Here is a 12,024-nt window from a genome sequence, read left to right as displayed (position 1 = left end):
GACATCACTAAGCCGACAAAGGTCTGTATAGTCAAAGCTACAGTTTCTCCAGTAGTCATGTATGGATGTCGAGAGTTGGACAATAAGGAAGGCTGAGCGCCAAAGAACTGATGCTTTTGAATTGTGGTTCTGGGGAAGACTCAAGAGGTCCCTTGGATTGCAAGGAGATCCAACCAGTCCATCCTAAAGGAAATCAGTCCTGAATATTCATTGGAAGGACTGATGCTGAAGTGAAGTTCCACCTGGTGCCATCACTTTGACCACCTGATGTGAAGAGCCAACTCATTGGGAAAGACCCTGATGGTGGGAAGGATTGAGGGCAGAAGAAGAAGGTGACAGAAGATGAGATGGCGGGATGGCATCACTGACTCCATGGACATGAGTTTAAACAAACTCCAGAAGATGGTGAAGGACAGGGAAGCCTGGTGTGCTGAAGTCCATGGGATTGCAAAGAGTCGGACACGACTTAACAACTGAACAATATAGCATACAACCTTATGTAACTGTTAAAAAGAATGAGGCGCAGTGACATGAAACACAGGGAAACATGTCTAGGACAAATTAGAGGCAGGATGCAGCTGAAAGTTAAAAGCACTCAGGAACCAGATTGCTTTGAGTTCAAAGCCTGGCTCTACCACTTGCTGTGACCTTAACAAATTACTTAACCTCTGTACTTCAGCTTCTTCATCTGCAAAATGAGAGTCAGGAAAAAACATGTCTCATGAATATCCTTAATGTAAAGATTAAATGAGTTCATCTATAGCAAGCATTCAAAAACAGTGTCTGGTCCATAGCAAGGGTAGGTATTGCTGGGTGAAAAAAAAAAAACCAAAACATAGTACAGCATAGCAATTATAGTATGTATGAAAGCATAGTAAGAGACTTCCCTGGTGGTCCAGTGGCTAAGCCTTTGTACTCCCTAAGTAGGAGGCCTAGGTTCAATCCCTGGTCAGGGAACTAGGTCCTACATACAGCAACAAAGACCCAGTGCAGCCAAATCAATATATATTAAAAAAAAGAAAGTATAATAAAACCAAAAAGATCAATAAAAATTAACTTTGTATATTATTAGAGTATTATAATTAACTCAAACTGTATAAAAATAGTTGTGTATCACTGAAAATTTCTGGATTTATCCAAATATGTTAATGACATACTGGTTGGTGATGCAGGTGAAGGAAGAAATGAGGAACTTAAGTTATAACATTCTGACTTTTTTAACAAGCATGTATTAGCATAATAATAATCATAATCTTTTTTTAAAGATAATTTTAGATTTAGGGCTGGACTGCAAAAGTAGTATAGTTCTCAAAGTCCTTTACCCAACCATCCCTTATATTAGCATTTTACATAACAGAATAGAGGTTGTCAACCAGGGGTGATATTGTTCCCCAGGGGACATATGGCAAGTTTAAGACATTTTTGGTTGTCACAAAAGGAGAGAGATGCTACTTGCATTTAGTGGGTGGAGGCTGAGGATGTTACTGAACATCCTGCAATGTACAGCCTCCACAACAAATAATTATTCCCCCAAATGTTAACAGTGCTAAAACTGAGAATTTCTGCCACAGAATGATGATGAAAACTAAGAAATCAATATTGGTCCAATACAATTAACTAAACTATATTTTAAATAAAAGAATTTCCTGTTTCCCTAGTAATATCCTCCTCCGGGATGTGACCATTTCTAGGTCTTTCCTTGTCTTTCATGATCTCGATACTTTTGAAAAGTACAATGGCTTTCATTCTGATGTTTGGACATGATGATGTCTGTCCAATATTTTCTCATGATTTATTGAGGTTTGGACTTCCCTGGTAGCTGAAATGGTAAAGAATCCACCTGCAACATGGGAGACCTGGGTTTGATCCCTGGGTTGGGAAGATCCCCTGGCAGAGGGCATGGCAACCCATTCCAGTATTCTTGCCTGGAGAATCCCCATGGACAGAGGTGCTTGGTTGGCTACAGTCCATGGGATCACAAAGAGTCAGACACAACTGAGCAACTAAGCACCACTAATGCATACATCATTGGAAAGGACACCACAAAGATGATATGCCCTTCTCAGTGCATTGTGCCAGGCAATTAATGACGCTGCAGTGTATTAGTGGTTGTATTAGGGTGTCTATTGCTGTTTGACATGTTAGCCTACAATCTAGTGAATTAACATTTGCCATCTCAGTTTCCATGGGTCAGGAATGGAGTAGTTTAGCTGGTGTCAGCAGGAGCAGCTATGGTCTTATCCCAAAACTTGACTGGGCAGGATCTGCTTCCAAGCACCCTCATTTGGTTGCTGGTAGGATTTAGTTGCTAACAGAATATGGAATTGAGGACCACAGTTCCTCACTGGCTATTGGCTGGGGGTCAACAAGGCAGCTCACAACATGGTATCTGCCTGGCTTTCATCAATGAGCAGGGCAAGATGGAACGTTTCACAACCTAATCTCAGAAAGGATATCCCATCATTTTTGCTATATTGTTAGAAGTTAGGTCTGGCCTAAGAGGAGGGGATTACACAGTAGTATAAGTGTGGTCCCAGCTCATTAGGGGCCATCTTAGAGATCACCTCCCACACTTGTGGTATTTTTCATCACTTGGTTAAGACAGTATCTGAACTATTTTCCCTTTTGTAATAAGTAAATACTTTTGGAAGAGATACTTTTGAGTCTGTGCAAATATCCTTCTACTTAAACTTTCACCCCCCAATTTTAACATCTATTAGAGCATCTTGCCTACAGCAATTATTACTATGGTGATGCAAAGATTGGTGATTTTTTTTAAAAAAGCATTGGTGAGTTCTTATTTTCTTCTTTCCTTCTACAATTAATTGAAATCTACTTGTAATGAAGGGTTGTCCCTTCTTCCCCACTCATTTACACTTTTAGCTATTTATTTCTATGAACATGGGCTTGAGTATATTTATTTTATTCTTTGGGTTATAGTCCAATGTTATTCTTTTGTTGCTCAAGTTTTTCTACATTTGGCCACTGAGAGCTTTTTCACAGGTTGGTCTCTGTGCTCTTTCAACATGCTTCCATCTTTTTTGAGTACTTCTTACCTCAAGATGCTCCACCCTGAGCTTGCATTTTCCCTGCTCCAGCTCAGGAATCAATCACTTCTCCCAGAAACCCTGGTTCCTTTTATTGGAGAATATTGTTTAGAAACCAAGATCTGGGGCTTCCTTGAAGGTCCAGTGGTAAAGAATCCACCTGCCAAAGCAGAAGACATGGGCTTGACCCCTGGCCCAGTAAGATCCCACATGCCGTGGAGCAACTAAGCCTGTGCACCTCAACTACTGAGCCTGTGTCTAGATCTCAGGAGCTGCAACTACTGAGCCCTCAAGCTGCAACTACTGAAGCCTGTGTCCTAGAGCCTGTGCTCTGCAACAAGAGAAACCACTGCAATGAGAAACCCGTGCACTGCAATGAAAAGTAGCCCCCCACCACAACTAGAGAAAAGCCTGAGCAGCAATGAAGACCCAGCACAGCCAAAATAAATGAAAAGTAAAATTATACATATAAAGAAACCAAGATCTGGAACTATTGATACTGGGCTACCACTGCTTCTGGTCCCTCTAAATGGATAAACAAGGAAATGTATGTACATATGCACATATCTGTATTTCTATGTATGTTTGTAAATGCTTTAAATGAAAATCATGAGTTCATATTGATGCCTCCAACTCTAATCAGTCCCATGGGCTTCTATTCACCCTCTTTCACAGTAACTTCTTTCTCCAGCAGCAAGACACCTGGCTATAATTATCTGCAATTTATGTATCCAACTCTGTGTACAGATGTATATTAGTAAGACTGGTTTCGAAACTGCAAAATCATTCTGCTGTGAGGAACAGACTTACCAGCTACAGTACAATGTTTGTGTGTAATTCTTTTTGTCTTTAGCCTTATAGTATCACATCAAAATACGTTTTAGAAAATTATTTAGATCAGCTCCTTTCTCCCCCACCTCCTTCAGTGAGGTCTTGTAATTCACTTATACATATGGATCTGTTTGACTGGCTGCATTTGATCTTTCTATATCCTGGTTGACAAATGCAGAGTCCTGCATCCATCACCATAATTCCAGATGTGGCAATTCCATCACCACAAAAATCCCTCCTCCATATTGCCCTTTTATGTAAAAAAAGGCCAAAAAAAAATCAATAAAAATACCAAAAAGAATGAGACCAAAATAATCATTAATATAGAAAAATGAAAAGCATAAAAAAAACACTACTGAATGGTATACAAATATTACAGAATATGTAATTTTTCCAATTGTATTTCAGAAAATTTCTGGATTCACTCAAATGTTAATTATTGCCACTGTCAGTAGGGGTGTTATAAAAGTAAGAAACTTAATTTTTCGCAAAACGTGTGGATTTTTTTTTACAAGCAGATATTAGCATAGTAATTTTAAAAAAAATTAAATTGCGGACTTCCTGGGGGTCCAGTGGCTAAGACTCCATGCTTCCGATGCATGGGGACCTGGTTCAACCCCTGATCAGGGAACCAGATCCCACATGCCACAACTAAGGGTTTGCATGACACATGCTGCCAAGTAAATAACTAAAAATAAATATTAATTAAAACAATTTTTTTAATGGAAGTTTACAGAAATACACTGAAAAAGGCTTCACCTCAGGAGAGAGAATGGGGCCAGGAGTATGGTCTTACTTTTAGCCTGTACTTTCTATGCTGATTTGAAAACAAGGACTTTAGCATGTCAAGGCTGTCATGAAATTTAAAAAAGAATGGGGGGAGGGGGTTTATTTTCTAAGCAGACAGATAAGGAGGAGACTGAGCTAAAAGAGCAGGGGTACCAGAAGACAGATATTTCTGATTTGTCAGCAGGAAAGGGAATCCTAGGACAGTAGGGAAGCCAAGGGGGCAGGTAAAAAGTAGGCCAGCAGAGACCAAGCAGAGACCAGCTTTTGTGGACTATAGGCCAGCATCCCAGGCAGTCTGCAAGACTTCGTGCCAAGAAGCTTGACGGCAAAGAGAAAGCATAAGGCTGGGGGGAAGAGGAGGAGCAGTGGACTAGACTTGAACATGGTTATGTCCTGAGAAGGACCTACCAGGTCAACACACAGAGAGAGGAGAAGGGTTGGTGCAAGGTTCTAGGTGAAACTCTCAAAAGCAGCTCCAGAATGTGGCTCTGGGTAAGGACAAGGTCAAGGCTGACCTCAGGAGCTGTGGCCAAGGGAATAGAAATGGAGTGTTTGATGTCCTGTCTACTCATACCTGAAGGAAGAAGGCCAGGGATGGATATAGCACGAGGCATCCTGCTGTTTTAACTGCATTATCTTATTATCTCATGGAGATGTGAGTGTCATCATGGTGCCCCTTTTTAGAGGAAGAAACGGAGGATTAGCAAGGGCTGAATAGCCTAGGTCACACTGTTTTACTCTGTCCACTAGCATTTCATAGGTGTCAAGAACTATGGCTGCTTAATCATGCTTATCTCATCTCTACTTCACAACATACCAATGAAGTAAACACAATCAGTTCCAGATTGGATAAGGAAATGAAGGTTAAGGGAGATTAAGTAACTACCCAGGGTCACAGTTGGTGGTAGGGCTAGGGTTCCACCCCTAGTCTGTCTGAATCTAAACCTGTATTCCTAATTATTAATTCTACTAAGGTCCTTGCCCAGAGGATCCTTGGTCTATTGATGACAATAATCCCAGGATCTTTTGACCTTCAGAAAAGTGTTAGTCACTCAGTTGTGTCCAACTCTTTGTGACCCCATGGACTGTAGCCTGCCCGGCTCCTCTGTTCATGGAATTCTCCAGGCAAGAATACAGGAGTGGATTGCCATTCTCTTCTCCAGGGGATCAAACCCAGGTCTTCCGCACAGCAGGAGGATTCTTTACTGTCTGAGCCACCAGGGAGGCCCAGGGACATACGGCTAGCCCCAGAGCTCTGGTCTTTCACTCAGGTTCCCAGTCTACTGGCTCCCTCCTTGATCCAATCTTGAAGTCTTACTGAGCAGCTGAGTGGGTACTGAGAATACAGTGACAACCAGATACCAACCCTCCCCTCAAGAGATAACTCTCACTCAAAGATGACAACAAAGCAGCCTCTAAGTTTTTATTAACGAGAGTTTCCAAAAACAAGCATCCATATTAGTGTGGGGAGTGAGGGTGGGAGGAGGGGGAAGGGCAGGAAGAAGGAATTCTGCTCTATTGGTAATAAAGCTCCAGGTTCATCCCATCGTGGATTTCATCTGAAGTGAAGGTGTTAAGGAATCCTTATGGTGGGCTCCATTCCCATCCCCATCTCTCACAACTGCACATTTGGGACTGGATCATTTTGATTTGGAAAGAAGCCAAACTTTGTAAAAAGTTCATGTTCCTTCTGCACAACAGACATCCTGGAATCTCGTTCCACCCTGGTCTCCTGTCCCCACTCAGGTGGAGCTTAGCAATAAATATTTTGACCAGAAAGTGTCAAAGTCTTACAAGCCAAGTCAAAATATTTCACCAACCACCCTCCTCCCCCAACAAAATAATTAGATGGCTCCCACTCTAAATACTTACTATGTGCCACATTCTAAGTTAAATAGCTTATGTGCATAACCTCATACAGACCTGAGTATTGAACATAGAGAACCAAGTCTGGGTATGTAGATCCTTCCTCAAGAAGTCAAAAAAGGATACAGTCCCCAAGAGACACGTGGTCCTTAAAAATCGTGTACCTGTGGGATAAAAACTTTTTAGAAAAAAGTCTAAGGAGGCTCTTCACCCCCGAGACCAGCTAAAAAAAGTTCTGCCTAAACAAAGGGCTGACTGCAGCCCTCCCCCAGCCAAACCCTTCTGGCCTGCTCCTGTCCAGCCCCTAGTTCTACCCCTGTACTCACCACTTCTTCAATACAATCTTGTTCCAACGGGTGCCAGTTTGGGCTGCGATCAGCTTCTTCAGGTCCCCGATGGTGTCATCCGTACTGGACGCAGAGGAGTTAAGGAAAATGGAAAGGGGACTCTCCCCATTCCCGCCCCAACCCCCGGGTTTAACTACAATCACCCTAAAACAAAGACTGAGTTGCCTGCCTCATGCCAAGCACCCCCCGGAAGCCACAGCCACTTGGTCGCCAGTGGATACTTGCACTTAACGCGCACTTTCTTCCCCAGACGGTCGTTGCAAACAACCTCGATCATCCTGGCTGGAGCAACACAAGGCGGGGACTGGGAGGCAACTGAGTCGGGACTTCAGGGGTCCCCTAGATCGCAAGACCCCCGGTTATTGAGACTTAATGTTCACGTCCCCATTACTCCCCCAGATCGGAGTCTCCCCAGGCTCCAAGTTCCGTGTCCCAGGACTTTGGACCCCAGGGCTACCGCGGACCCCGGGCAGCCGCGCTCCTCCCCTCCAGTAACCCGCCCAGGCCCCGACCCACTCCAGGTAGCCTGAACACCGAGCCGAGCCTCTCGCAGGCCGGCGGATCCTCGAAGGCCAGGTCCCCTCACCTTTCCCGGACTCCGGACTCCTCTACCTGCCCCCCTCACCTCAAATCGCCTGGAAGCAGCAGACGCCACAACCTCCTCGCACAACTGCTAAGCCTCGGCCGGAGTAGACACTAAGAACCTACGCTGAAACAGGAAGCGGAAGTGCGCAGCCGGAAGCTCCACCCCTACCTCCGGTGCCTGTCAACACGCCGCCGAGTGCTTATCCCAGGGTAGGATGTGGGTTTGCAGTTCCCAGGAGCGGTTTTGGGCTTCCAAGCCTGGGCAGGGGGACACCTGTGGACGGAGCGTTGGGCCGAGTGAAGGTCCCGGCTGGGGAGACGAGTGGAGTGTCAGAGGTCTTGGACCGGCGCCCAGCCTTTTGGAGGCCCTTGGTTGAAGGCCCTTCGTTGTGCCGAGACACCCTCTAGTGTAGCATCTGGTGGGGACGCCCAGGCACATCCCGAGAGAAAAGGGTTGACCTCCTGTTCCTGAGCCCAAAGAAGCCTCTAACAGAAGCTTCAGGGCTACGGGGAGCCTGGATCAAGTCCTGCAGTTGTGCTATCAGTCCCCCCTGCCTTCATTCAGGGCTGGACCCCGGAAGCGTTTTGCTAATCCCTCCCCTCTGGCTATCTCGCCTGTCCCCAGGGACATCTGGGTTGCTGGCTACAATCCGTAAGTGAAGGAGTCTTCTGATTCTGGCCTGGGTACCAGCCTTACCAGCACTCCAGAATGAAGTTCAGCACTAACCAGAATGCAGCACTGATGAGGAACCACCTGGTGGAAACCAGCACACGTGCAAGAGTTCCCGGGTCTTTGACTTCAAGGAAGGTCGCTCCTGCCCTACAGAGGGCGCTGTGTACCAGATCCCAACCTTGCTTTTCAGCCCCAGAGCAGCCCCGGGACTGATATGGTTCCCCAGAGCTGGTGGGACAGGGAACACCCCTTCCTAAATCCAACCTGCCCGTAGAACTCACTATTGAACAGTTTCTTCTCAGCAGACAGAATTCTCCTAGTTTGACGAGCCTAAAACGATTCACTCTGAAAAGGGGCCGGCAACTTCTGATCCACCCAATCCACCTTCTCAAAATAGGGTGTGAGATTAGGCAGAAGACTGAGATACCTTTCTGGGGAAAGGATGGATACTCTGCGACCCTGTTGGGGCTGCCCTGACTTAAGGAACTGGCTCAAGAAGTGCCATCTCAAACACTAGTCTCCGGGGCCTTCCTGCCTCAGGACTTTTTCTTTTTTTCTGCCTCAGGGCAGAAATCTGTTATTTCTCCAACCTCTGCAGAATCCCACTAAGTGGGCTTCAGAGGGCAGGGAATCTTAATGGAAAGTTTATTCAGATTGGAGACACAGATCTAGATGATGAATCAAAACCTCAGTCTGATTCTTAATATTAAGCTGCATGGTCTCAACGGGCTTTCAGATGGCGCTAGTGGTAAAGAACCCACCTGCCTGGGTCGCGAAGATCCCCTGGAGAAGGAAAAATACAAGCCAAAAGTAAGACCACACTCCTGGCCTCATTCTCTCTCCTGAGGTGAAGCCTTTTTCAGTGTATTTCTGTAAACTTTCTAAAAAAAATTGTTTTAATTAATATTTATTTTTAGTTATTTACTTGGCAGCATGTGTCATGCGAACCCTTAGTTGTGGCATGTGGGATCTGGTTCCCTGACCAGGGATTGAACCACGTCCCCACGCCAGTATTCTTGCTTGGAGAATCCCATGGACAGAGGAGCCTGATGGGCTACAGTCCATGGCGTTGCAAAGAGTCAGACATGACTGAAGCGACTTAGCACGCACACACGATTTCAACACTTCCCCTCTCTGATTCTCCTTTTCCTCATCCAGAAGAATAGATGGGACAAGAAGGGAGATGGAAGGTAAGGGGTAAGCTTGAAGGGACTCATGTGCCTGGGGAAGTTTAGAAAGAGCACATCTTTGCATTCACATAGAAAAACTAGGTCACACCAGGTGTTGATGGTGTTGACCACTAGACAGTGGAATTGCTGAGTCCATGTTCCTCTTTTTGGTGCTTTTGGTGTTTTCCCCGTTATCTACAATGAACATATGTTATTCTTATAATGAGGGGGAAAATAAATTTTTAAAAAATATTTATTGGTTGATTTGGCTGCATTGAGTCCTAGTTGCCATATGTGGGATCTTTGTTCCCCGACCAGGGATTGAACCCTCATCCCCTGCATTGCAAGGCAGGTTCTTAACCACTAGACCTTCAGGGAAGTCCCAAAAGAAATTTTGGGTTTTTTTTGCTGTACCAAACAGCATTCTTAGCATCCTGACCAGGGACTGAACCCATGCCCAATGCAGTAGAAGCATGAAGTCTTAACTATTGGACCACCAGGGAAGTAAGTGTTATTTAAAAAAAAAAAAAGAAGTTCTCACTCATTTTTTATGTTTGATTCAAAGGTAGCTAGGCAATTCCCTGGTGGTCCAGTGGTTAGGACTCTACTCTCTGACTTCCTAGGGCCTGGGTTTTGTCCTTGGCTGCAGAACTAAGATCCTGAAAGCCATGCAACACAGGAAAAAAAAAAAACAAAAAACCTTTCCTCAAAAGAAACCCCACAAATTAAAAAAAATTTCTTTTAATTAAAAAAGAGATAGCTAAAACACAGGATTGTGTTGCTGAGCTTATGGGCTGGGAGAGATTGAAAAGAGGTGAAGAGTGCTGCTGAAAGGGGAGGGAAATAAAGCCTGGGATTGTTGGGAGCTTGGGGATCTACTGGGGGTCTGCTAGTCCCAGCTGGGCTAAGGCATCCTGAGGAAGTGGAGGGAATGGGCCATGGGAAGTCCCAGGACTAGGCTGCCACTGCTGCAAGGACTCTCTCCTCCAGAGCTGGGTGGGATATGGAGAGGCCTCAGGAGGCTGGACAGTTCACATTAGAGCTGCTGTTGCTGCTAAGTCACTTCAGTCATGTCCCACTTCGTGCAACCCCATAGACGGCAGCCCAACAGGCTCCCCTGTCCCTGGGATTCTCCAGGCAAGAACAATGGAGTGGGTTGCCATTTCCTTCTCCAATGCATGAAAGTGAAAAGTGAAAGTGAATTCACTCAGTCGTGTCAGACTCTTAGCGACCCCATGGACTGCAGCCTACCAGGCTCCTCCGTCCATGGGATTTTCCAGGCAAGAGTACTGGAGTGGGGTGCCATTGCCTTCTCCAGACTCACATTAGAGACTTCTATTTCCTGATAAATGTCATTCAGAAATTCTCATGAAGAGACTCAGTACCTGCCCACTGGGGGCCAGGACAGCCCCAATCTCCCATCTGGGCCTCAAAAGGATCTGCTGTCATCTGCTACTGGGAGGAGCTAGGTGCTTCCCAGGAAGGAGAGTTCTGAGTCACAACTCAAGGTGCAAGCTGGGCAGGGCCCCTCTGCCCCTTATTACCTAAATTTCTGACCCAGAGGAAAGAGCTTCTGTGTGGGGGTGCCCATCCTTCCACTCCTGTTCGCTTGATGGGGAGGAGATTGTTCTTAGGAAACCTGTGTAACTGACAGAGGCATTGCCCCTTCATGATGCCATGGACTTTCTAGAGAGAATCACAGCCAGAGAGCACTGAGATAGAGGCCCATATTCTGGCATCAGAAAAATCTGGGCTTGAGGCCCTAGCAAGCAACATGATGTTTGCACGATCCCTGGTGGGGGAATTAAGATCCCACATGCACTCTACAGCTGGCCAAAAGAAAATTTTTAAAAGCAAACTCTTTTAGATGAATGTGTTAAATTTCTGCAACTATGTATCAACTATATCTGAATAAAGCTTAAAAAACCTATATTGCTTTCACTTATCCATAAATAAATATATAAAAAGTAAAACACTGTGGTAGTCACTTATTAAGATGAGGAAACCAGAAACCCCTGGACTACCAGAGTCCAGTGGACCACCACGTCAACCCATTGGACGACCAGGGAAGTCCCAGTTTTGCATTTCATACACAATTCCTTCTGTGTGTGCATGTATTAAAAACATATTTTGCCAGGGGATTCCCTGGTGGTCCAGTGGTTAGGACTCAGTGCTTTTGCTGCAGTGGTCTGGCTTCAGTCCCTGCTTAGGGAACTAAGATCCCACAAGCTGCATAGCATGGCAAAACAACAAAGCCCCCAACAAACAAACAAAAACCATGTATTTCCATTATAGGCTCTTGGGAGTGTGATTTAGAAAAAGCTATTATATATATAATATATATATACACACATATATATGTAATATATACTTTCTATGTTTCTATTATAAATACAATCTATTTCTATATGATAAATCAAACCAGGAATTGGATTGATGTGTCAAAGGACATGCCTCATGCGAAGAGTTGACTCATTGGAAAAGACCCTGTTGCTGGGAGGGATTGGGGGCGGGAGGAGAAAGGGACGACAGAGGATGAGATGGCTGGATGGCAACACCGACTCAATGCACATGAGTTTGGGTGAACTCCGGGCATTGGTGATGGACAAGGAGGCCTGATGTGCTGCAATTCATGGGGTCGCAAAGAGTTGGACACAACTGAGCGACTGAACTGAACTGAACTGAATGTTTTTTAAATGAATTAATTGGAAAGTCAT

The 12,024-nt window shown here is 45.0% G+C and overlaps 1 protein-coding gene across 1 annotated transcript; it reads right to left on the bottom strand.

Moving 5' to 3' along the window:
- Positions 1 to 6,089: 6,089 nt before the first annotated feature.
- Positions 6,090 to 7,654, bottom strand: UBL5 (ubiquitin like 5). Its single transcript, XM_068980863.1, has 5 exons — positions 7,506 to 7,654; positions 7,102 to 7,219; positions 6,860 to 6,943; positions 6,660 to 6,697; positions 6,090 to 6,226 (listed from the first exon to the last, which is right to left on the bottom strand). The coding sequence occupies exons 2-5, from the start codon at positions 7,155 to 7,157 to the stop codon at positions 6,183 to 6,185; spliced, it is 222 nt and encodes a 73-aa protein (XP_068836964.1). The 5' UTR covers positions 7,158 to 7,219; positions 7,506 to 7,654; the 3' UTR covers positions 6,090 to 6,182.
- Between the last annotated feature and the right edge of the window lie 4,370 nt (positions 7,655 to 12,024).

Source organism: Capricornis sumatraensis, chromosome 9 (assembly GCF_032405125.1).
Source record: "Capricornis sumatraensis isolate serow.1 chromosome 9, serow.2, whole genome shotgun sequence".
Lineage (NCBI taxonomy): Eukaryota > Metazoa > Chordata > Mammalia > Artiodactyla > Bovidae > Capricornis > Capricornis sumatraensis.
Note: the sequence above shows the minus strand (reverse complement) of the source record. Positions and strands in the feature narration are given on the sequence as shown.